Here is a 27,604-nt window from a genome sequence, read left to right on the forward strand (position 1 = left end):
TTTGATATATCCAATAAATGTCGTTCCACTTCATGATTGTGTCCCACTTGTTGTTGATTCTTCACAAAAAATACAGTTTTATATCTTTATGTTTGAAGCCTGAAATGTGTCAAAAGGTCGCAAAGTTCAAGGGGGCCGAATACTTTCGCAAGGCACTGTATATGCAAATTGCCATCATACAAAACTGAGGCAGCAGACTGTGAAAATTAATATTTGTGTCCTTCTCAAAACTTTTGGCCAAGACTGTATACTGTATTTTATACCATCTATTACATCTTGCCTATGCAGCTCGGTCATTGCTCATCCATATATTTATATATCTTTTTCCATCCCATTAGAATTGTGTGTATTAGGTAGTTGTTGTTGAATTGTTAAATTACTTGTTAGATATTACTGCACTGTTGGAACTAGAAGCACAAGCATTTCGCTACACTCGCAATAACATCTGCTAACCATGTGTATGTGATCAATACAATTTCATTAGATTTTCTAGCTATGATTCTTGAATCCTTGGTAAATAAATGTACAACATTGTTCTTTCTTATCTAAGAAATGTATTTTGAATGAAAACCAATCAGGTTTTAGGCTTTAGCATAGCACTATGACAGCAACCACTATAGTTGTTAGTGATCTTGTCAATGCTTTAGACACTAAAATCAAATGTATTGCTTTGTTTTTGGACCTGTCAAAAGTTGTTGATACTGTTGATCATGCTAATTTATTGTCCTGAGATGGTTTGGGATGAGTTGGACCACAGAGTGATGGAAAAGCAGCCAACAAGTGCTCAGCATATGTGGGAACTGCTTCAAGACTGTTGGAAAAGCATTTCAGGTGAAGCTGGTTGAGAGAATGCCAAGAGTGTACAAAGCTGTCATCAAGGCAAAGGCTACTTTGAAGAATCTTGAATAATTTGTTTATACTTTTTTGGTTACTACATGATTCCATATGTGTTATTTCATAGTTTTGATGTATTCACTATTATTCTATAATGTAGAAAATAGTACAAATAAAGAAAAGCCCTTGAATGAGTAGGTGTGTTCAAACTTTTGACTGGTACTGTCAAACATGCAGATTGATATCTTCAAGAGTATAGTTTTTCTCACCATGGTGACTGGGTGGTTGCCAGATGGTCATTCCTTCATATAAATAAAGAGTATTGTTACAGTGGAGAACAAGACTTTAACAAGAGTGTTTGGTCCCAACCTGTCTGTCAGTCTCACCCTTATCAGTCTGTATCCTGGGTCACAGGATACCAGGACGTGGTCTTTGAAGGAGTACTGGATCTGGACCGGATCCAGCTGGCCATAGAGGGGCTTCACAGGGTCAGGACACTGACTCCTTCCTGAAAACAAACAGGATACAGGCTAGATAATTAGACCAGGAAACTATTTATTTGCTTACAACAGACTTCATTAACTCATTGATTATTTAAGATATTACAGTTTTATGATTTCCATTGTTGTATTCTACTTGTATTGCGTGTGTGATCATTTCCACATGTTTTGTTGGGGTGGCTAGACCAAAACCATCAGTGAAGTGGTATTTTTTTTTTTTTAATCCTGGTTGGACGACTCTGAATTTCCTGCTTATTCTCTCTAGTGTTCTAGGAATGTTCTGGAAAACCATGGAATTTTGTGAAAGTTACAATAATTTTAGAAAACACAGAGGAAAACACAAAACACAGGCTAGAACGATAAAAGCTTCCCCTATGGCAGTGCTGCCCAATTCCAGTCCTGGAGAGCAGAAAAATACTTCTGGTTCTTGTTTCTACCTGGAAGTAAATTGCACTCACCTGCTGTCCCAGGTCTGAATCAGTCCCTGATTAGAAGGAGAGGATGAAAACCAGAAGTGTTTCGGCCCTCCAGAATCGGAATTGGGCAGCCTTGCCCTATGGGGACAAGCCGAAAAACCCTCTGAGTGTACCGAATGTACGTAATACCTATCCCGACCGTTTTAGATGTACATGGTTGGGAGAAGTCATGGGCCCTGGTCAAAAATAGAGCACTAAATAGTGATTAGGGTGCAATTTGATACGCAACTAATGTTTCCCCTTCTTCCTTCACACAAATGAAGACATTCAACAGAGTTAAAAACGTTGCATTTTTGGAAAAGTGGACACAATGACATATGAATATTTAGAGTGAGGCTGACCTGAAGAGGTGTAGGAGAGCCTCCAGCCGATGTTCTCTCCAGAGTTATCACTGTGGAAGAACACCTGGACCTTGTTGCTCTCTGTCTGGATCTTGCCTGGTGGCCGGTCACCACAGAACGGACCATACTCCTTCTCTCCAGCCTGGATCTGCAGGTCAAACACACTACCACTTCATCATCATTATCATAATTTATACAGTGCTTTTCAAAGAATCTCAAAGCGCTTCAAAGCACAAAACAATACACGTAATTTAGAAAACCAACATCACAACATCATGAGATGGACAGTCATTAGAAGGTTAATGCCTTGAGTGGTCATCTGAGGGAGGTGGTCAAGCGGGGAGAGAAAGTCCGGATGCAGGCAGGAAAGTCCGGATGCAGGTTTCATCAAGGTGTCTCACTTTTATCATGACCATCATCATCATAGTCGTCATCACTACAATCATCACTGTCATGGTCATCGATCCTCCTCCTCTTCATCTCATTATCATCATTACTACACAACCCCATGACCAAATACCCTACCCAAACCCTTCCAAAGAAACACTAATACAGTAATTCAATCAGCTTTGGCTTGCAGTCATCCCTCCCAAGTCTCCTTCAGTATAAGTTGATTAATTGTGTGCACGTTGTGAGGCGACATTGACTGGCTCGATTGTAAAATCTAAGCGTTCCAGATTTTCCAAAGCTGTGGCTGTGGCTGAGGGTGATGGTGGGAAAGCCCAATGTGACCCTGTCTGACTTGGCCATGGTCTGGCCTGGGCTAGCCTGGTTTGGTTGGTTATTCTTGGCGAATGGTATAACAGATTTTAGGAGCAGAGGCTAAGCCAGCTGTGTGTGTGTGTGCTGCCCTCTGATGCTGAAACATTGGCTGGGATTTTATCACCTACATTTGCACGTGGAGGCCACACACACTACTGAGCCTAATCTTAACTTGTTTTAAGGACATTACATCAAAGTTGGATCAGCCTGTAGTGTGATTTTCCACTTTAATTTGAGTGTGACTCCAAATCCAGACCGCTATGGGTTGATACATTTGATTTCCATTGATAATTTTTGTGTGATTTTGTATTTTTAAAAAACTATTTCATAAGAATATTTCATTCATTCAGATCTAGGATGTGTTATTTTAGTGTTTTTTGAGCAGTGTATAAAGGCAGGTATAAATAACACAATATAAAACCATATAATGCTACAACATTGGAAAGGTGCAAGTACGATAAGCAGTGGTGTAAAGTACTTAAGTCGTCTTTTGGGGTATCTGTACTTTACTATTTAGATTTTGACAATTTTTATTTTTACTTCACAAGATTTCTAAAGAAAATTATGTACTTTTTACTCCATACATTTTTCCTTACACCCAAAAGTACTTTTTACATTTTTATTGCCTAACAGGACAGGAAAATTGTGCAATTCACGCACTAATCAAGAGAACATCTCTGGTAATCCCTATTGCCACTGATCTGGAGAACTAACAGACCCACAAAACACAAATTCTTTGCTGGTGAACTATGTCTGAGTGTTGGAGTGTGCACCTGGCTTATTCATAAATTAAAAAGCTTTGCTTAATATAAGGAATTTGAAATGATTTATACTTTTACTTTTCATACTTAAGTATATTTAAAACGAAATACTTTTAGAATTTTAGTCAAATTGTACTTTACTGGGTGACTTTCACTTTAGTCATTTTCTACTAAGGTATCTTTACTTTTACTCAAGTATGACAATTGGATACTTTTTCCACCACTGACGATAAGTGCAAAATGCAAGTAGTGCAAATGTACAAAGGCCAAAAGTCAATCAAGCAAGGTTAATCACACTTTAGAATTCACTGCAACTATTGCCTTGGGGATCAAAGATGCTTGAGCAGTCCAGGTGCGGCAAAACTAGGGCCTGTGGGACCTGCTTTGTTGATAGTGTTGTTAAGGATTAATCAGATCAGATTACTTAAAAGTGTTCTGAGCCACACAGGTCGGAAGTCACCTTTCAGTGGGAATGGAAGCTCTTCTATTTGAAATCTCCAAAACGGAAAAATGTGCTCTCCTTGCTTACTTTCCACAGAAACATTTTAACCAAATAAGTCAGACCCCCCCACTTACTGAATCATCTCAAATTAACAGGATTTTTTTGTTAAAAGGACATTTATGATTGGTCAACACAGCTCCATCCTGTTCACTTCAAGCACTAGGATGAAACTCATGACAAATCAGCTGCTTACTAAACTAACCCTATTTTCAGTAGAAACGAGTACATCAAAAATTGTGTTTCTGCAAACTTTGCATAGTATTTGCATAATTGATACTCCAACTCATGAAATAATTTGATTTATATTTTCAATTGAAGTCTGTCATATCAGACTGTTATGTTAGAAACAAATCAAAATGTACTTGTAACATGATTCGTAAACAACAGGTATAGACAAACAGAGAAATGCTTACTTACAAGTTTCAAAATATGCAGAGTGACTTGAGATATGGCTTTTGCTTTGCAACTCTGCCTAGAAGGCCAGCATCCCGGAGTCACCTCTTCACTGTTGACGTTGAGACTGGTGTTTTGCGGGTACTATTTCAAGAAGCTGCCAGTTAAGGACTTGTGAGGCGTCTGCTTCTCAAACTAGACACTCTTAATGTACTTGTCCTCTTGCTCAGTTGTGCACCGGGGCCTCCCGCTCTTTTTATTCTGGTTAGGGCCAGTTTGCTCTGTTCAGTGAAGGGAGTAGTACACAGCGTTGTACCAGATCTTCAGTTTCTTGCTGATTTCTCACATGGAATAGCCTTCATTTCTCAGAACAAGAATAGACTGAAGAGTTTCAGCAGAAAGTTATTTGTTTCTAGCCATTTTGAGCCTGTAATCAAACACACAAATGCTGATGCTCCAGATACTCAACTCGTCTAAAGGTGCACAGTTTTATTGCTTATTTAATCAGAACAACAGTTTTTCAGCTGTGCTAACATAATTGCAAAAGGGTTTTCTAATGATCAATTAGCCTTTGAAAATTATAAACTTGGATTAGCTAACACAATGTGGCACTGGAACACAGGAGCGATGTGCTGATAATGGGCTTCTGTACGCCTACAGTGGCACCGCCTGGTACGGCAACTGCTCCGCCCACAACCGTAAGGCTCTCCAGAGAGTAGTGAGGTCTGCACAACGCATCACCGGGGGCAAAATACCTGCCCTCAAGGACACCTACACCACCCGATGTCACAGGAAGGCCATAAAGATCATCAAGGACAACAACCACCCGAGCCACAGCCTGTTCACCCCGCTATCATCCAGAAGGCGAGGTCAGTACAGGTGCATCAAAGCTGGGACCGAGAGACTGAAAAACAGCTTCTATCTCAAGGCCATCAGACTGTTAAACTACCACCACTAACATTGAGTGGCTGCTGCCAACACACTGACTCAACTTCAGCCACTTTAATAATGGGAATTGATGGGAAACGATGTAAAATATATCACTAGCCACTTTAAACAATGCTACCTAATATAATGTTTACATACCCTACATTATTCATCTCATATGTATATGTATATACTGCACTCAATACCATCTACTGAATCTTGCCTATGCCGCTCTGTACCATCACTCATTCATATATCTTTATGTACATATTCTTTATCCCCTTACACTTGTGTCTATAAGGTAGTAGTTTTGGAATTGTTAGCTAGATTACTTGTTGGTTATTACTGCATTGTCGGAACTAGAAGCAGAAGCATTTCGCTACACTCGCATTAACATCTGCTAACCATGTGTATGTGACAAATACAATTTGATTTGATTTGATTTAAAAGTTGTGTCATACTGCGGCACACCTTGCGTGCTGCTGCAGCATTCTGTGGCACATCATTTAATTCTCAGCCATTTCTTCTGTTACTGCAAGTTATTGCTAGTTTGACCACGAGAGGGCATTTGATAGTATTCCGTATTGTCATTAACAGAGAATTTAAAACCTTTTTTTGTAATAAGATAGTATATGGGATTGATAAAGAAATGTGGCTTAATTAAATTGATTAATATTATAGCGCTTCAATTGGTGTCGTCACTCGCTCATCGATGCTAGGCCATAAATAGTCAGAAGTTTCTATTTTTTCCATACTTTTCATTACACAGACATAAGCACAGTTAACACCATCGAGGTGCGGATGTTTACTTTCTACATCCGCCGTGGAGACCATATTTCCCAGCATGTCTGTCTATTTCGCCAAATATCTCGCAAAGAGCATATTTAGATTTTTTTCAAGTCGGGTGTAACCAGTGTGAAATGGCTTGCCTGTTAGCGGGGTACGTGCTAATAGTGTTTCAATCGGTGACATCACTCGCTCTGAGACCTGGAAGTAGTTGTTCCCCTTGTTCTGCAAGGGCCGTGTCTTTTGTGGAGCGATGGGTAACGATACTTCGAGGGTGGCTTTTATCTATGTGTGTAGAGGGTCCCTGGTTCAAGCCCAGGTATTGGCGAGTAGAGGGACGGAAGCAAAACTGTTACACGGGCACCATTTTAAATCAGGATAATCTCCTCTATGTAATTATGTATGTCTGGGCAGCGAGCTCGTTTGTCATAGATCGCTAGACCAGAAATAGTCCGAAGTTTTTATTATTTCCCTACATTTTGATTACGCAAACATAAGCACACAGTTGACACCATTGAGGTGCGGATGTTTACTTTCTACACAAGTAGTTTTTTTCCAGTTTCGTCCGACGAACAGATTGTAGTGGTAACAAAAAGGGGATACATTTGTTCAAAACAGGCTCATGCGAAAGTTTGATTCCATTCGTTTGCTATGGGCTCGCGCTAGTGTTCCAGTTCAGCCAATGTTCTTAAGCCGTTTTGACTCGTTCTATTGTCCAGCGCATAGATAGCCAGAGCGAATTTACGAAAGCACCCGAAAGTACATTGAGAAAGCACAACGACTATGCCATTTAGCTAAGCTAAGAATGATGAGAATAATCAAGTGGGTAGTTAGATAGCCTATAGTTAATATACTGGCAAGTTTGATGTATAACTACTAACATTAGGTAGCTAGCTAACATACCGGTACATACTGCAGTAATGATATGCTATGTGGTTCGCAAGGACAGCGTAGCTAACAAATTGTCAGCCAACATAACGTGTAAGGTAACTTATTTGAAAAGTCAGTGCTTTATTACATTGAGTAGCAAGCTACCCCTTGGTCGTTAGGGCAAATCTGGTCTGTGATAGGACGGGGGGTTTTCAGACCTAGCTTGGCTATTAGACTATTCTTTAGTAAAGGTTGAATTGTCTATTGTTCAGCTATTAGCCCTCCTCCCCAACTTGCAACAAATTTCTGTTCCCATCTCATTCCATTCCCTCTTCCACGCGTCATCGTTCTGCTCCTGAGTGGCTCACTTGTGGGCGTGCTGGCAGGATATGGCAGCAGCTTTGGTTGTGCATCAAGAATTCTGCATACAGTAGCACGTTTGTATGAAGATGTGGTTATTCACAGGCAAATTGTTATATGCTATGGAGGTACATTTGTGTCTTTTTGTCGAGAGCAAAACCTTATTTATTTTCTGTTTGTTCTGAAAGCAACTTTTTTCCGACACAAAGGAAGTCAAAGCGGACACCTACGAAGATGGCATCTCAGGTAAGCAGCACTGGGCTGTATTGACGTATCCTAAAAATGACATCTGCTGCTTTAGATTGAACGGTCATATCTCAGTTATTGTTTTCATATCTATAAAAATATGCTGTTTTCTTTACTTTCAGAGAGCGAGCTGATCAAGGGGTCGAAAATTAAGATATTGACAGATGTTCACTGTCCCAGGAACAGGCCGTGGAAACTTTATTGCTGACAAGTGTCCATAACCAGAGGTAATTAAACTGTTCTGTGTTCTTTTTCTCCATCTATGCCTGTCTTTTTTTTACATGGAACCTGTCTCACATGCATTAATTTAAAAACACTTCAATGTCACCTGCTAATTTTCAGATTTACACCACAAACACAGCCATTTTCACTGGAATATCTGTTGCTGCCAAGTCATGATTTCCCTGGGGGTTAGCCTTGCAATAACCAAGTTGTGAGACACATAGCCCTATATATTTAAGTGTTTCAGGTACACTCCGATAGGTGTCTGCGTCACATACAGTATCTTCTATTGACATTATCTTCTATTGTTTGTCCTCATGTGTCTGTTTTTCAGCATAAAGTACTCTGTAGCCACTTAGAGTGGACACCAGGTGAGACCACACTCACACAATAACAGTCTCTCTTCTTCACTTCATCCCTCTCCCCCTTCTCCCTAAATCCTCTAGGTTATATCAGCTGTTCTGGTGAATCCCTCCCACATCTGAACTGGTTGACACACAGGGCACAGCATGATCATAGGTGAGATGTCACTTGGTCGGATCAACAGGAAGTATTATTAAAGAGATGCTTTACATTGAAATACAGAGAGAGATGTAGTAGTCCCAGAGTTAATAATCCAAGGTCAGTTTTGCATCCTGATTTAAGATGACTGAAAAAAAAGAACAAGGTGTAATCATGCTCTCTCGAGTTTGAGAGAGGAAGCCAGTCCTGTCATCGCCACCTCACCCGCTCTTGAGATAACCTTCGGGCCAACTGGGGGCCCAAGGCTGATTAGGAGACACCAAAATTGTGATGAACTAAGAGCATATTAGGGTAGCACTGTAATTCATGAATCATATGCTCTCTGCCGCTGTTCTTACTTCTTTCCCTTTCTGTCTACACCTCTCTCCCCACCTCGTCTTTTTTCCTCGTTTTATAATGCACACCATATGTGCATTGAAGTAGAGATTGAACTTGTATTTATAACTTTACAATTATCATAACTATAATGCATTTATGTATTTATAACACCTGGATAATGAATGCATGTCTTTCAATAAAGCTTTTCACATTCTCCACTGGTTGAAATTAAGTATCTCATTGAAATACTATCCTGTGTCTTCAGATTAATAGAGATGAAGGGAGTTAGATATGCATTGTTGTTGTTTTTTACAGTATATATGAATTGCAAATCACCCCCTTGTGGTGGTCTGGAGTAATGAAGTCGTGATGCTGGGTACCTCTAAGTCCCGTGGTGCAAGCTCACAACTTTTAAAAGGAGGAACAACAGTATATAGATGGTACACCTACTGGAGAGCTTTTCTTTGTCTGCGCCCATTCAGCATTGTTCACATCCTCTTAAACCTTAGTCCCACCCATCTCTTTAAGGATTAACATGTGAGGCCGTGTGTTCAACACATGCTAAATCAAATAAAATCTAAATGTATTGTCACATTTTATCAATATTTAATCAATAATAGATGACGCTTACCCGACACACTTGTCTAAATTGATGGGTCATGTGAAGGAAATGGTATAACCACCCCCCAGCCACATCTAGTGGGTCACTATTGTCTAGACATGTTCACATGTTCATGAAATAAAATAGATGGCTGTCACACCCTGACCATAGTAAGCTGTTTTTTCTCAGTGTTGGTTGGATAGTGACTTGGGTGGGTCATCTAGGTGTTTTTATATTTCTATGGTGGCCTGATATGGTTCCCAATCAGAGGCATCTATTTTTCGTTGTCTCTGATTGGGGATCATATTTAGGTAGCCATTTCCTCATTTGTGTTTGTGGGATCTTGACTATGTGTAGTTGCCTGTCAGGACTATTTTATATAGCGTCACGTTTCGTTTGTTCATTTTGTTGGTTTTTTCGGTGTTCATTCATTAAAAGAGAATGTACGCATACGACGCTGTGCCTTGGTCTACTCATTACGACAACCGTGACAGAAGATCCCACCAACAAAGGACCAAGCAGCGTGCCCAGGAGGAGGAAGTCTCCTGGACTTGGGAGGAAATCCTGGCAGGACAGGATCGCCTTCCTTGGCGGGAGTCGCCTAGGAGCATGAGAGGACAGCAACGACGTCGGGGAGGAAGGCCACAGAAACCACAATAAATTGTTTTTTTGCGGAGGCACATGGAGCAGTCGATGGAGCCGAGGAGTGAACCAGAGCCAGTCAGGGAGTCGAGTGAGGAGCTCGACGCAAGATTCCGGAGAGAGTTGCTGGCATTGAGAGCGCTGCAGAGCGGGCGTGCTGAGGTGCATGTCATCAGCCCGGTCCCACGCAACAGGTCTCCAGTGCGCCTTCACAGCCCAGTGCGTCCTGTACTAGCTCCCCGCACTTGCCGGGCTGGAGTGAGCATCCAATCAGGAAGGGTTGTAGCTAGCTAGCTAGCTCAACAATGAACTGGCATAATCCCAACTCATACTACTATCAATACAATCATTGTCACAGCTGTAGTATGAATCTGCAGGTAGCTAAAGCTAACATACTAGGTTCAATGTTAGCTAGCTAACATTAGGCTACAATTGATTTGAATAATATTACTACACAGATCATACACGTAACGTTAGCTACCGAGCCAGCAAGCTAAAGTTTGCTAGCCTACTAACAGTACCTTGCAATAAAAATTAGTTTCTGACAAAATTATAAACTTGTCTGAAATGTATCTTACATGGATGACTGCTCCACGGCAGACTATAACCATTTAACTCTGTTTTGTTTGTAGTTACATCTTGTTAAGCCAGCGTTGTGTGTAGTCACTACCATTCACACTGACCGTGGCGTGTGCAGAAAGTAGCCCATCACTTTTTCCAACTGATCTGTCAATAGCTCCTGCTAAATTCAGGACATCAATGTTGTTGAGAAAAGTAGCAAAATGTTTGTAGTTCTTGATGGATAACGTTATATCTTTCAAAAACGGAGCTCACTTTACAGACAGACGCACGCTACATGGCCGACCAATCCAAACTCATCTCCCGGCATGCCCAACCCATCCATTATCTCAGCTAGTGGGAAGGTTCCAAACTTTTTCCATGGCTAAACAAACTAGCCTCATAATTTAACAATTGTAGTCGTATTTATTGATGGAATACAAGATTGTTAAGGCACATGAAAGTTAACATGTTCCATAAGGTATTTCTGCAGAAAGAACGCATTTTGATAAAAAATGTCATGTTTACGTTCAAATGCTGCTCCTGTGAAGTAGTGACGTGCGACATATGCCTACTTTCTATATGTTTGATATGGTTCCATTCATTTCATTCCAGTCATTACAATGAGCCCGTCCTCCTGTAGCTCTTCCCACTAGCATCTACTGGTACACAGTCTTTAGCTGTTTTTGAACACCCATACTAACACACTGTATACTACATGCTTAATGAGTATATGCTACATACTATTAGTTCATTTTAGTATACTGTAAATGAACGGTATCCTTTCAGTGGCGCATACTAGTGCTACGCCTGTCTACCGAAAGTTGATGCTGTTGCTATGCAACATTTTGCAAGCATAAAAAATTCCTAGTTAGAGATCTTACGACTTCGGATGTGTTTGTAAATTCAATCTGGAGTGCGCTCAATGTGCTCTCTGGGCGTTCGTAAATTCAGAGCGTTGTCAGATTGTTAGTTAGGAAATTCATAGTGTTTCACTCTCGGGGAAATTCAGAGCGAACACTGGATGCTCTGGCCGAGAAGTAGGGTTGATGTGAGCGTTCTGACCTTACAACGACAGTCAAGCACCCAAGCTAACTGGCTAACGTTGGCTAGCTTTCTAGCTACTTCCAGACACAAATGAGAGAACACCTCACTCTGACCATTTTACTCGCCCTAGCATAGCTAGTTCGGCTGTTTTCCATATTTAAAAAAAACATAGTTACCCTTTTCTTGCGAAACAGAACTTTGTTAAATGTGGTTTCCCCAATTAGCCAGCTAGATTGCTAGCTAATGATATGGCTATGTTAGCAAACGGGTTGCTATAATCAGAATACAGCAACAATACTATACTATTCTACTATACTAATAGCACCTAGCCAGTTTGCTAGCTAACAAATCTTACCACCACCAGCTAGGGAAGCCAGTTAGTGAACAAGATATAAACTTTCAATTTATTTGTGAGATTAGAATAGAAACTACTTTCAAATGAGAAATACAATTATGTATAAAAACATAATCATGCAATAAATCACTTATAAATGCTCACTCACTGTGTTCTCATTTGTGTCAAATGTCCTCCCAGAGCATGCAGACTGTTTGAAATGTAAGCTCAGCCATCACCATTGAGTCAACCAATCACATAATTCTACCTTCGAGGCAGAGCTGCCTCCAGAACAGGATTTATGACGAAAAACGCTAACCTGTGAGGGGCAAGCTCTAAATTAAGAGCATTCAATGTGTTCTGATAGATGAGACGTCAAGGATTAAAATAAATACAGCTTTGAGTCCAAAGTGCCCTTTACTTTTCCATATAACAAAATACATGTCATTTACAGTAGGCCCATCGACATTCATGATCGCTATTTCACAGTTACAGGGATGACATTGCATCATACCCCGGGTTGTTCTGAACAGAATGTTCGCCACTATGGTGAAGTAAATGAATTAACAGTGGAAAACTCCATTCTTGTCAAACCAAAAGCACTACCAAAAGTGTATTTCTCTGAAGTGCCTGGTGAAAGTAAGATTGTATTTTATAATTGGCTCAGGAATGGGCAACTTTGATGGCGGTGAGAACCACAAAAAAATTATTATGGGCCCCAATGGCTTGCGGGTCTGCGTACCCACATCCATACCCACACATGCAGTTAGAGTCGGCCCTAGCCTTTTGGTGGCCCTAAGCAAAATCATCTTGCCAGCAAAACATTTTAGCGGCCCCCGTCTTGACCACAAAGATAAACAAAATAGGGTTTAGAGCAGGGATGGGCAATTTGGATGGGGTTGGGGCCAACAAAACTCAGAACTCATTATGAGGGGCTGCAGTGGCTCACTGGTCTGTGTACCCACATCCATACTCAGTCAGAGCCTACCCTATAGCCTTTTGGGGGCCCTATGCAATTAAAAAAAAAGTTTAATTAAGATTGAGAGTTAATTTCCTGCTGTTCTACACATTTTTCCAGGAGGCGTAGAGAATATGTTGCAGTTTTAAAGCAAGCTTGCTGCAAATGGTAATTAAACCATGATTAATACATCTTTAGATTGCTGGCCAATTGACTAACTTAGCAGTCTAATAATTTTTTACTGACATGGGCTAATTGAGTGACGATCTGATGCACAACCACATTTCTTTTTAAACGACTCTTCCAATTCTCAACAGAAGGTTGAGAGCCCGACTTAGTTCCATTATTTCAATATTTAAAAAATATATTTTGGGGAAATTGATCCACACATGGGTGGCAGCCCACAGGCAACCTGTTGCCCATCCCTAACTTAGATAGTCATGTTGCCAATAAAGTTAGATTTCAAATGATGCCCACTTGATGCAGTTTGCGATTTGTAATGGAACGTTTTTGGATTGTATAAAATAAAACAGTGGGGATGGAGGGTTGTGTTCCAAACAACACACTACAAGTGTGCTCGCTTCAGTTCCTTAAAGGCATAGCAAGAGAGCTAAAAAAAAGCACCTAATAGTTGAAAGCTCTTTCCTTGAGTCATAAAAGTGCATTGAAATTACTTAGGAACTGTGCACACTTTGGAGAGTTGTGTGGCCACTTGGAGACATCCGTTACCTTCTGTTCATTTACACGGCTTCTAACATACAGAAGAACAAAATACCTCACTCGCTCCCAGGAATGGCTAATTCTTGAAATTCCTTTTGTTGCTACTGATCTAGGTAAAATGTCCTTTAGTTTGTACGCACCACATACATGGAACGCATTTCAGGACACAGATTACATTTCCTAGTGCCTTCCGGTCACTTAAGGCATTGCTGAGTGACCTGTTCACAGAGGAGTCTTTAAATTTTTTTTGGTCTTTTTGGGGTGGGAAATTAGGAAACTGATTGTTATTGCTATTATTATTATTACTATTGTTATTACTATTATTATTTATTGATACATTTCATATTTAATATGTGTATTCTTGTATTACAGGGCTCATTTGGAAAAAAGACATGGACCCCAATATGACTCCCTTTAAATAAAGGTTGAATACAAATAAAAGTAAATAAAAAAACCTTGACATAGTCGTAGGGACAGGTGACGTCAGGGTGGTCCTCAATGTCGAAGGTGTCATCAAACTCCAGGCTGAGCAGGAATCCATCTTCCAGCTCAATGTGGTACAGGCAGTCAGAGCTTTTGGGGTAGGGGTTGGGGAAGTCGGAACTGGAAAGCACCCCTGACCGCTCCGTATACACATTATCACTGCACTCCACTGGAACACACACACACACACACACACACACACACACACACACACACACACACACACACACACACACACACACACACACACACACACACACACACACACACACACACACACACACACACACACACAATTAATCAATGAATACATTCTATGCACACACTAATAAAATAGGATTTATGATAATGTGTGATAAATACTCCACAAGTTTCATGAAAATCCACCATACACACAACATACTGTAATAACCCATTTATAGACACAGTGCATAGAACACACACGTCTTATTTCCAGGGACAGTTTTGAACATGTACAGTGAACCAACTGGAGCAGTAAGAGAAGATTATAGCATCTGCAACACATACTGTAACTCTCTGAACTAGACAGACATTTTTCACATATCTGCAGCTGCTTGAATGTAAATATTTGTCATCAATCAGTGACGGCTATCAGTGAGATAGAAAGAGGGGAGTGAATGGATACAAAACAGACCTTCCTCACTATAACACAATCACTCATGCATTCATGCACAAATGCATGTGAGCGGTCGCGCACACACACACAGGATTTGGGTGCGTAGAAGGTTGCTTAATGTCCCAGAGGTGCCATAGAAGGGTGATGACATGTGGTCAGTGTTGGTCCACAACACAACCAGTTCACTTGTGGCACAGAACAAGGAATCTAGAACTAATAGTGTGGAAAAGGCTCACATTCTTCTCAAACTTCTTCTTAACTGTCCCTTTCAATGCAGGTGCCTCTAAGCCATAGAGATGTGTAGAAATCACTAAGTATCAGTCCTCAAATAGCGCTTCCCATGTTTGACAGGCTTTTGGGCACTATAGATCTCAATACATCTCTATGCTCGGTGCACACCTTCAACCAATTTCCTTTGTTGAATACCTGAGTTCCTTTGTCTTTTAGTTCAGTGACAAACAATCCAGTCAGTTGTAAAGAACCTCTCCAGCATTATCAATTTTATTTATGTTATCTGTGTGTCCAATACCCTGTGGATGATTTAAAGGGATTAAATAAATGGGAGTTCAAACTCTAAAACACAACCTAAATTCTCTCTCCCTATCTTTGTCCTGTAACCGGGACACCTGCACCTGAATCAGCTCCTACCACACCCAGTGCATTCAAAATAGGCAAGCTGCCATAACAAGTGGTCCTTTGGCCGGATATGGAGTGGGATACAGGTGTTCCCATGGGGGGACCTCAATGGCAAACCTCAACCTGACTCTCCCATAGCTAGGCCAGGCACACGTGAGCTGCAAGCAAGTGGAACCTTCACTGTCTCACAGTCAAGTGCAGCAAGCACACATCCAGCAAGAGCTATGCCTAAAGAGAAGCCGGTTTTGGGTGGAAATAGCTGGATGGGGCCCTCGACGCATTTGAGAGACAATGAGGTTTACCCCCACATAACCCGATCTCAGAAGAAAATATTCAAACAACCACAGCAGATATCTGGCTCAACACTCCATCCAAGCGCTCTTCCTTAGAGCCGATGGAGGCCCCAACACATGAAGGCCTGCTATTTCACCAGTCTCTGGAAGACACTTTCAAGATCCGGATGGATCACAGTATCAGTCACCATTACCACGATCTCCTTCTCCATCACCTTATCAGCCTCTTCCTACACTCGCCCCGAAACCACCACCTCGTCCACAGACTAATGGGTTTCAAACCCAAACCCCACTTTCCCCTGCGCCATACCCAGCTCCTTATGGTCAGCACCGACAAACCCAAAATGGGGGTTCTCTACCTTTACTGCCCAAACTGCTCACTACGAATGAATTTAAGCGCTCAGTCATCCTACATCATGGTGAGGAGGCAATAGAGACATTTGGCTACCAGCTTTCCGAGATTGTGTCATTATGTGTATGAGAAGGATTTATGTTGTAAAATGTGCTGAAGCGAATGTTTTACTGTTTATCTTTAGCACATAAGTCAATGGAATTAAGTCAAATCTCTCTCTCTATCCTTGTCTGGGACACCTGCACCTGAATCAACTCTTACCTCACCCAGTGCATTCAAAATAGGCAACCTGTCATAACAAATAGCCTAGGGGAAGTAGCCTTGTCCAAGCCAAAACAGCCCATAGGGCAGGAATATATCTCCTGTTTCTGTAGTGTGAGGCAGCTTGATGTACAAGTACACCCCCGGCCTGGACAAAATGCTAGTTTAACGCAAGGCCTTACCCCCAATCTATGTCCTTAATGCTGAGTGCTAAGCATAGAGGCCTTAGTGCAGTGGCCTATAATGCCAGAATTAGGCCCAATTAATTGTGTGGCAATTGCTTGCTTTACATAACAATTCCTAATCCTTTAAATCTAAAAGGGATTGTGACCTTAACTATCTTAAAGTAGGAATTCCAGTTCCTAACCCTAATACAAGTCATTGAGGAGTTTACCACAGCAGTCACAGGTTTCATTAATAAGTGCATCAACGATATCGTCCCCACAGTGAACGTACGTACATATCCCAACCAGAAGCCATGGATTACAGGCAACATCCACACTGACCAAATAAAATAAAATTGTTTTTGTCACATACGCCGAAAATAACAGGTGTAGAACTTACATGCTTATTTCCAAGCCCTTAACCAACAATGCAGTTAAGAAAAATACGTGTTAAGTAAAAATAAAAACAAATTGGTTAGTCGAGGTAATATGTACATGTAGGTAGAATTAAAGTGACTATGCATAGATAATAAACAGAGAGTAGCAGCAGCGTAAAAGAGGGGGTAGTAGTGCCAATAGTTTGGGTAGCCATTTGATTAGCTATTCAGGAGTCTTATGACTTGGGGGTAGAAGCTTTTAAGAAGCCCTTTGGAGCTAAACTTGGCGCTCCGGTACCACTTGCCATGCGGAAGCAGAGACAACAGTCTATGATCGGGGTGGCTGGAGTTTTTGACAATATTTAAGCCTTCCTCTGACACCGCCTGGTAGAGGTCCTGGATGGCAGGAAGCTTGGCCCAGTGATGTACTGGGCCGTACGCACGACCCTCTGTAGTGTCTTGCGTTTGGAGCCGAGCAGTTGCCATACCAGGCAGTGATGCTCTCGATGGTGCAGCTGTATAACTTTTTGAGGATCTGAGGACCCATGCCAAAACTTTTCAGTCTCCCGAGGGGGAATAGGCTTGGACCATGTTAGTTTGTTGGTGATGTGGACACCAAGGAACTTGAAGCTCTCAACCTGCTCCACTACAGCCCCTGTTGATGAGAATGGTAGCATGCTCGGTCCTTCTTTTCCTGTAGACCACAATCATCTCCATTGTCTTTATCATGCTGAGGGAGAGGTTGTTATCCTGGCACCACACAGCCAGGTCTCTGACCTCCTTCCTATAAATCAAATCAAATTAAAATCAAATTTGGTCTCTGACCTCCTTCCTATATGCCGTATCATTATTGTCGGTGTTCAGGCCTACCACTGTTGTGTCATCTGCAAACTTAATGGTGTTGGAGTCGTGCGTGGCCATGCAGCGAGTATAGGGAGTAAAGGAGGGGACTGTGCATGCACCCTTGAAGGGCCTCCATGATGAGGATCAGTGTGGCGGATGTGTTGTTACCTACCCTTACCACCTGGGGGCGGCCTGTCAGGAAGTCCAGGATTCAGTTGCAGAGGGAGGTGTTTCGTCCCAGTACCTTAGCTTAGTGTTGAGCTTTGAGGGCACTATGGTGTTGAACACTGAGCTGTAGTCAATGAATAGTATTCCCACACGGGCATTCCTTTTATCCATGTGGGAAAGGGCAGTGTGGAGCGCAACAGAGATTGCATCATCTGTGGATCTTTTGGGGAACTATGCAAATTGGAGTGGGTCTAGGGTTTTTGAGATAATGGTGATGATGTGAGCCATGACCAGCCTTTCAATACACTTCATGGCTGCAGACGTGAGTCATTTAGGCAGGTTACCTCAGTGTTCTTGGGCACAGGGACTATGGTTATCTGCTTGAAACATGTTGGTATTACAGACTCAGTCAGGGACAGGTTGAAAATGTCAGTGAAAACACTTGCCAGTTGGTCAGTGTATGCTCTGAGTATAAGTTCTGGTAATCCATCTGGCCTTGTGAATGTTGACCTGTTTAAAAGGTCTTACTGTTACACCCTGATCTGTTTCACCCATCTTTGTGCTTGTCTCCACCCCCACCAGGTGTCTCCCATCATTATCTCCTGTGTATTTATACCTATGTTCTCTGTCGGTTGCCAATTCATTTTGTTCGTCAAGCCTATCAGCATTTTTCTTCTTGCTCCTGTCTTTTTTATTGTTCCTGTTTTCTAGTTTTCCCGGTTTTGACCATTCTGCCTGCCCTGACCCTGAGCCTGCCTGCCGGCCTGTACCTTGCCCCACCACCCAGGATTACTGACCTCTGCCTGCCGTTTTGCCTGCCCCCTGTTCTATTCATAAAATGTTGTTACTTCGACACTGTCTGCATCTGGGTCTTCCCTAAAACATGATACTTACTCACATCGGCTATGGAGAGCGTGATCACAGTCGTTCGGAACAGCTGATGCTCTCATGTATTTTTCAGTGTTGCTTGCCTCGATGTGAGCATTGAAGGCATTTAGCTCGTCTGGAAGGCTCGTGTCACTGGACAGCTAGCGGCTGTGCTTCCTTTTGTTGTCTGTAATAGTTTGCAAGCCCTGCCACATCCGACGAGCGTCGGAGCCAGTCAAGTACGATTCAATCTTAGTTCGTCGGGGGGCAGAGCGGGATTTCTTATAAGCTTCCGGGTTAGAGTCCTGCTCCTTGAAAGCGGCAGCTCTACCCTTTTGCTCAGTGCGGATGTTGCCTGTAATCTATAGCTTCTGGTTGGGGTATATACCTACAGTCACTGTGGGAACGAGGCCATCGATGCACCAAAAGGCTAGAGCTACCACTTTCAAGGAACTGGAACTAATCCGGACACTAAGAAATCCCACTATGCCCTATGACGAACCATCAAACAGGCAAAGCGTCAATAAAGGACCAAGATTGAATCTTACTACACCGGATCTGACACTCGTCAGTTGTGGCAGGGCTTGCAAACTATCACGGATTACAAAGGGAAACCCAGCAGTGAGTTGGCCAGTGACGCGAACCTATCTAAAACTAAATACCATGTATGCTTGCTTTGAGGCTAGCAACAGTATGCATTAGAGCACCAGCTGTTCCAGACGATTGTGTGATCACTCTCCGTAGCCGATGTAATACCATTGAACAGGTTAACATTCACAGGGCTGCAGGGCCAGACGGATTACCAGAACGTGAACTTAGAGCATGCGCTGACCAGCTGGCAAGTGTCTTCCCTGATATTTTCAAACTCTACCTGACCCAGTCTGTGATACCTACATGTTTCAAGCAGACCACCATAGTCCCTGTGCCCAAGATCACCAATGTAACCTGTAACAATGTAACACCAATGTAAACTATTTCCCTGCAGCACTCAAATCTGTAGCCATGACATGCTTTGACAAGCTAGTCATGGCTCACAACAGACTAGTAAGACAAAAGAGCTGATCGTGGACTACAGGAAAAGGAGGGCCGAGCAAGCCAACATCCATATCAAAAGGTTCTACAGCTGCACCATTGAGAAAATCTTGATTGGCTGCATCACCACTTGGTATGGTAAATGCTTGGCATCCGACAACAAGGCGCTACAGAGGGTAGTGCGTACGGCCCAGTACATCACTGGAGTTGAGCTCCCAGCGAGACCAGGCGGTGTCAGAGTAGCCTAGTGGTTAGAGAGTTGGACTAGGAACCGGAAGGTTGCAGGTTCAAACCCCCGAGCTGACAAGGTACTATTCTGTCGTTCTGCCCCTGAACAGGCAGTTAACCCACTGTTCCTAGGCCTTCATTGAAAATAAGAATTTGTTCTTAACTGACTTGCCTGGTTAAATAAAAGGTAAAATAAAAAATAAAATAAAATAAAAAAGAGGAAGGCCATAAAAATTGTCCAAGACTCCAGCCACCCACTTCATACTGTTATCTCTGGTACCGCACGGCAAGCGGTACAGATGCACCGAGTCTGGAACCAACAGGACCCTGAACAGCTTCTACCCCAAACCAAAAGACTCCTGAATAGTTAGTTAACCTGTCTTGGCCAAGCGTTCCGCTAGCGGAACCCCGCCTCAACATTCTGCTGAAAAGGCAACGCTCGAAATTCCAAAATATTTTTTATAAATATTTTTTATAAATATGTAACTTTCACACATTAACAAGTCCAATACAGCAAATTAAAGATAACATCTTGTTAATCTACCTATGGTGTCCGATTTAAAAAATTATTTACAGCGAAAGCACCACATGTTAGATCATAGTCAAGTCACAAAAAACCCAGCCATTTTCCAGCCAAAGAGAGGAGTCACAAAAAGCAGAAATATAGATAAAATAAATCACTAACCTTTGATGATCTTAATCAGATGACACTCATAGGACATCATGTTACACAATACATGTATGTTTTGTTCGATAATGTGCATATTTATATTAAAAAAATCTCAGTTTACATTGGCGCGTTACGTGCAGTAATATTTTGATTCCAGAACATCCGGTGATTTTCCCAGAAATACTCATAATAAACATTGATAAAAGATGCAAGTGTTATTCACAGAATTAAAGATAGACTGATCCTCTATGCAACCGCTGTGCCAGATTTTTTAAAAACTTTACAGAAAAAGCATAATCTGAGAACGGCGCTCAGTACCTGTTTATAAACAATTAGACAATTCCACCATCTTGGAGTCAACATTAGTTGACACAATAAATATTCAGTTACCTTTGATGATCTTCATCAGAAGGCACTCCCAGGAATCCCAGTTCGACAATAAATGACTGATTTGTTCCATAAAGTTCCATAAAGGCCATAATTTAGCCACATGTTAGCGTGTTCAGCGCAGTAACCTATCTTCATGGAGGCGCGTCCATTTCCTCCATGACATTATCTCAAAAGTTCCGTTACAGGTCGTAGAAACAAGTCAGAACATGTCTGCAATCAATCTTGAGGATGTTTTTAACATATATCATCAATAAGGTTCCAACCGGAGAATTTCATTGTCTGAATAAAAGCCCTGGAACGAGAGGATTCTCTCTCGGGAGCGCGCTTCATGAGACTGAGGCGCTCTGCCAGACTACTCACTAAAAGGGGTCTCATGAGCCCCTGCTTTATAGTATAATCTTAAAACTAGGATCTAAAGATGGTGACATCTAGCGGAAGCCCTGGGAAGTGGCTCTGTTTTGAAATTCGACTTCTCACTTCCTGTTTGGATTTCTTCTCAGGGTTTTGCTTGCCATATGAGTTCTGTTATACTCACAGATATCATTCAAACAGTTTTAGAAACTTCAGAGTGTTTTCTATCCAATACTAATACTAATATGCATATATTAGCATCTGGGACAGAGTAGGAGGTAGCTCAGTTTGGGCACTCAATTTATCAAAAAGTGGACATATGCTGCCCCCTAACCTAACAGGTTAAATAGTTAACAAATAGCTACCCAGACTATCTGCATTTGAGTCTTTGACTCATCAAATGCGCTGCTGTTACTGTTTGTCTATCCTGTTGCTTAGTCACTTTATTCCTACCTACAGTATATGTACATATCTACCTCAATTATTTTGTACTCCTGCACATCGACTCAATACTGGTACCCCGTGTATATAGCCAAGTTATCCTTACTAGGTGGCAGGTAGCCAGTAGCCTAGCGGCAGGTAGCCTAGCGGTTAAGAGCGTTGAGCCATTAACTGAAAGGTTGCTGGGTCGTATCCCCAAGCTGACTAGGTGAAAAAAATCTCTGCGAGGCACTTAACCCCACTTAATTTTTTATATTATTTCTATCGTTTTTTTTCTCTGCATTGTTGGGACGTAAAGTAAGCATTTCACTGTTAGTCTACACCTGTTGTTTAAGAAGCATGTAACATAACATTTTATTTAATTTTAACTTCTTATGCCTCAGGGGCAGTATTGAGTAGCTTGGATGAAAGGTGCCCAGAGTAAACGGCCTGCTCCTCAGTCCCAGTTTTTAATATATGCATATTATTAGTAGTATTGGATAGAAAACACTCTGAAGGGTCTAAAACTGTTTGAATGATGTCTGTGAGTATAACAGAACTCATATGGCAGGCAAAAACCTGAGAAGAAATCCAAACAGGAAGTGTGAAACCTGAGGTTGGTTGATGTTCAACCCAGACCCTATCGAATACACAGTGTGATATTTGATATGTTGCACTTCCTAAGGCGTCCACTAGATGTCAACCGTCTTTAGAAACTTGAATGAGGCTTCTACTGTGCTGTGGGGCCGGTTGAGAGCTTTTTGCGTCAGTGGTCTGGCAGAGAGCCAGGTTCTGGTCATGTGCATTTCACATGATAGCGACCTGCGTTCCATGGCGTTTCTACAGAGAAAGGAATTCTCCGGTTGGAACGTAATTGAAGATTTATGATAAAAAAAACATCCTAAAGATTGATTCTATAAATGTAATATAACTTTTTGAAGTTTTCGTCCGACGTTTCGGCTGGACCTGAACGAGCGTTTGGATTTGTGTTCTAAACGCCTTAACAAAAGTAGCTACTTGGACATAAATAATGGACATTATCGAACAAATCAAACATTTATTGTGGAACTAGGATTCCTTGGAGTGCATTCTGATGAAGATCATCAAAGGTAAGGGAATATTTATAATGTTATTTCTGATTTCGGTTGACTCCAACATGGCGGATAAAAAAAATATTCTGAGTGCCGTTCTCAGATTACTGCATGCTTTGCTTTTTCCGTAAAGTTTTTTTGAAATCTGACACAGCGGTTGCATTAAGGAGAGGTATATCTATATTTCCATATCTAACAATTGTATTTTCATCGACATTTATAATGAGTATTTCTGTAAAATGATGTACGCGCCAATGTATACTGAGATTTTTTTATATAAATATGAACTTTATCAAACAAAACATACATGTATTGTGTAACATGAAGTCCTATGAGTGTTATCTGATGAAGATCATCAAAGGTTAGTGATTAATTATATCTCTATTTGTGCTTTTTGTGACTCCTCTCTTTGGCTGTGTTTTTCTGTGAGTTGGTGGTGACCTAACATAATCGTTTGTGGTGCTTTCGCTGTAAAGCCTATTTAAAAAATTGGACACTGTGGTGGGATTAACAACAAAATTACCTTTAAAACGGTATAAGATACATGTATGTTTGAGGAATTTTAATTATAAGATTTCTGTTGTTTTGAATTTTGCGCCCTGCACTTTCACTGGCTGTTGTCATATCGATCCCGTTAACGGGATTGCAGGCCTAAGAAGTTTAAGTCTTCTTTTTCTAACAAAAAGTCATGCTTTTTCAGGGCAGACCTTGTTGATTGAGGACCTCTATGTAGATGAATGTGATTGCTTTGGTTTATTGTTTGCTTAATTATATTGTTTTATTATTCTGCTTTTATTGTAATGTAGACAGGGCTCTCTTGTAAAAAATAAAATAATAAAATAAATAATAATTCTCTATATTTTTCCCCAATTATGTTGATGACATCCTGAAAAATGTGTCACAGTCTGTGCGTGTTCCCTTCCTATAAATACGTATGGATTGATGTTTAAAAAACATAGATGACCTGGTAAAGAAGCTAAGATTTAAAGTTGGCTTTTTCGTCAGAAACAGATCATGCCTTTATTTAATCGGTAGGTAGTAGATTAAACAGTCAACCTTCATCTGTTCTTAATTATGGTGATTATTATTTATCGAAGTCGAGCTGATAATTCTCTTAAAAAAGCCATCTACTGCAGTGCCCTTAGTTTTGTTATAGGTGACAGTTTTGATTCTCAACACTGCATCCTGTATTAAAAGGTTTGCTGGACTTCGCTAAAGACCCGTAGACGTCTCCATTGCTCCCATTCTGCTGACAAGGCTCTACTTCACAAACTTCCGTCTTATCTAACTTTGCTGTTTAAGTAGACACCTGAGTTGTCCAACCCGTTCACAGGATTGGTTAACTTTTGAGGTTCCTTGGGTATTCATTGGGGACTTATTTTTGGAGGAATGTAGCTGTTTTTCTTGGTGATGTGCTTCCCACAATTGACTATTGGATGTTCTTATAGGCACTTTAGTATTGCCAGTGTAACAGTATAGCTTTTGTCCCTCTCCTCGCCCCTACCTGAGCTTGAACCAGGAACACATCGACAACAACCACCCTCGAAGCTTCGTTACCCATCACTCCACAAAATCCGCGGCCCTTGCAGAGCAAGGGGAACAACTACTCCAAGTCTCAGAGCGAGTGACGTTTGAAACGCTATTACCGCGCACCCCGCTAACTAGCTAGCCATTTCACATCGGTTACACCAGCCTAATCTCGGGAGTTGATAGGCCTGAAGTCATAAACAGCTCAATGCTTGAAGAATTGCGAAGAGCTGCTGGCAAAATGCACGAAAGTGCTGTTTGAATGAATGCTTACGAGCCTGCTGCTGCCTACTATCGCTCAGTGAGACTGATCTATCAAATATCAAATCATAGACTTAAGTATAACATAATAACACACAGAAATATGAGCCTTTTGTCGTTAATATTGTCGAATCCGGACACTATAATTTTGAAAACAAAAGGTTTATTATTTCAGTGTAATATGTAATCATTCCGTATTTTATCTAACGTGTGTCTAAATATTCCTGTTACATTACACAACCTTCAATGTTATGGCATAATTACGTAAAATTCGGTCAAATTAGTTCGCAACGAGCCAGGCGGCCCATACTGTTGCATATACCCTGACTCTGCGTATATACCCTGATTTTTCTGTGAGTTTTTTTGTTGTTGTTTTGTAGTTTTCTATTCAATACCATTACAGTATCCATTGACTTAGGACTCAATTTGCAGTTCCTATGCCTTCCAATAGATGTGAGCTGCCCAGTGACACAAGCCTACCAGACGAGCGAAATCACTTCTATGCTCACTTCGAGGCAAGCAACACTGAGGCATGCATGAGAGCATCAGCTGTTCCGGACGTTTGTGTGATCACGCTCTTAGTAGCCGACGTGAGTAAGACCTTTAAACAGGTCAACATACACAAGGTTGCGGAGCCAGACGGATTACCAGGACGTGTGCTCCGGGCATGTGCTGACTATGTGCTGGGAGACACACCAAACATGTGGAAGAAGGTGCAAGAAGGTGGAAGAAGGTGCTCTGGTCAGATGAAACCAAAATTGAACTTTTTTGGCAACAATGCAAAACGTTATGTTTGGCGTAAAAGCAACACAGCTCATCACCCTGAACACACACCATCCCCACTGTCAAACATGGTGGTGGCAGCATCATGGTTTGGGCCTGCTTTTCTTCAGCAGGGACAGGGAAGATGGTTAAAATTGATGGGAAGATGGATGGAGCCAAATACAGGACCATTCTGGAAGAAAACCTGATGGAGTCTGCAAAAGACCTGAGACTGGGACGGAGATTTGTCTTCCAACAAGACAATGATCCAAAACATAAAGCAAAATCTACAATGGAATGGTTCAAAAATAAACATATTCAGGTGTTAGAATGGCCAAGTCAAAGTCCAGACCTGAATCCAATCGAGAATCTGTGGAAAGAACTGAAAACTGCTGTTCACAAATGCTCTCCCATCCAACCTCACTGAGCTCGAGCTGTTTTGCAAGGAGGAATGGGAAAAAATTTCAGTCTCTCGATGTGCAAATCTGATAGAGACATACCCCAAGCCACTTACAGCTGTAATCGCAGCAAAAGGTGGCGCTACAAAGTATTAACTTAAGGGGGCTGAATAATTTTGCACGCCCAATTTTTCAGTTTTTGATTTGTTAAAAAAGTTTGAAATATCCAATAAATGTCGTTCTACTTCATGATTGTGTCCCACTTGTTGTTGATTCTTCACAAAAAAATACAGTTTTATATCTTTATGTTTGAAGCCTGAAATGTGGCAAAAGGTTGCAAAGTTCAAGGGGGCCGAATACTTCGCAAGGCACTGTATCTTTATCTACATATTCTTTATCCCTTTACACTTGTGTCTATAAGGTAGTAGTTTTGGAATTGTTCGCTAGATTACTTGTTGGTTATTACTGCTTATTGTCAGAACTAGAAGCACAAGCATTTCGCTCCACTCGCATTAACATCTGCTAACCATGTGTATGTGACAAATACAATTTGATTTGATTTGATTTGAAACCCCTGACCCCCTCCAATTTGCATACCGCCCAAACAGATCCACAGATGATGCAATCTATGTTGCACTCCACACTGCCCTTTCACACCTGGACAAAAGGAACACTTATGTGAGAATGCCATTCATTGACTACAGCTCAGCGTTCAACACCATAGTACCCTCAAAGCTCATCTCTAAGCTAAGGATCATGGGACTAAACACCTCCCTCTGCAACTGGATCCTGGACTTCCTGACGGGCTGCCCCCAGGTGGTGAGGGTAGTTAGCATGGTCAGGGACGACTCTAACACCATCACTAAGTTTGCAGACGACACAACAGCGGTAGGCCTGATCACAGACAACAACGAGACAGCCTATAGGGAGGAGGTCAGGGACCTGGCCACGTGGTGCCAGAATAACAACCTATCACTCAACATAGCCAAGACTAAGGAGATGATTGTGTACTACAGGAAAAGGAGGACCGAGCACGCACCCATTCTCATCGACGGGGCTGTAGTGGAGCAGGTTGAGAGCTTCAAGTTCCTCTGTGTCCATATCAACAACAAACTAGAATGGTCCAAACACACCAAGACAGTTGTGAAGAGGGCACAACAAAGCCTATTCCCCCTCAGGAAACTAAAAGGATTTGCCATGGGTCCTGAGATCCTCAGAAGCTCCTACAGCTGCAACATTGATATATATATTAACGTGCAAACTACCTCTATTGGGCCGACCAACCAGTGCTCCCGCACGTTGGCTAACCGGGCTATCTGCATTGTGTCCCGCCATCCACCACCCGCCAACTCATCTTTTACGCAAATATTACTCTTTGTTCATCATATATGCATAGTCACTTTAACCATATCTACATGTACATACTACCTCAATCAGCCTGACTAACAGGTGTCTGTATGTAGCCCGTCTTTTTACTGTTGTTTTATTTCTTTACTTACCTATTGTTCACCTAACACTTTTTTTGCACTATTGGTTAGAGCCTGTAAGTAAGCATTTCACTGTAAGACCTACACCTGTTGTATTCGGCGCACGTGACAAATAAACTTTGATTTAATGTGTAAATATTTGTATGAACATAACAAGATTTAACAACTGAAACAAACTGAACAGGTTCCACAGACATGTGACTAACATAAATTGAATAATATGTCC

The 27,604-nt window shown here is 41.5% G+C and overlaps 1 protein-coding gene across 3 annotated transcripts in view; it reads right to left on the reverse strand.

Moving 5' to 3' along the window:
* The window catches only part of masp1 (MBL associated serine protease 1), a 79,685-nt gene that overhangs the window by 40,774 nt on the left and 11,307 nt on the right, over positions 1-27,604 (reverse strand). For 2 of the 3 annotated variants that reach the window (XM_035748318.2, XM_052491631.1), the window contains exons 5-7: positions 14,136-14,332; positions 2,152-2,299; positions 1,221-1,342 (exon numbers count right to left, since the gene is read on the reverse strand). In XM_035748318.2, coding sequence (XP_035604211.1) covers positions 1,221-1,342; positions 2,152-2,299; positions 14,136-14,332 — 467 coding nt within the window. The remainder of the gene's footprint in view (positions 1-1,220; positions 1,343-2,151; positions 2,300-14,135; positions 14,333-27,604) is intronic. The other variant, XM_052491630.1, reaches the window with a different exon arrangement.

The sequence above is a fragment of the Oncorhynchus keta genome, chromosome 33, assembly GCF_023373465.1.
Source record: "Oncorhynchus keta strain PuntledgeMale-10-30-2019 chromosome 33, Oket_V2, whole genome shotgun sequence".
In the NCBI taxonomy this organism is placed as follows: Eukaryota; Metazoa; Chordata; class Actinopteri; order Salmoniformes; family Salmonidae; genus Oncorhynchus; species Oncorhynchus keta.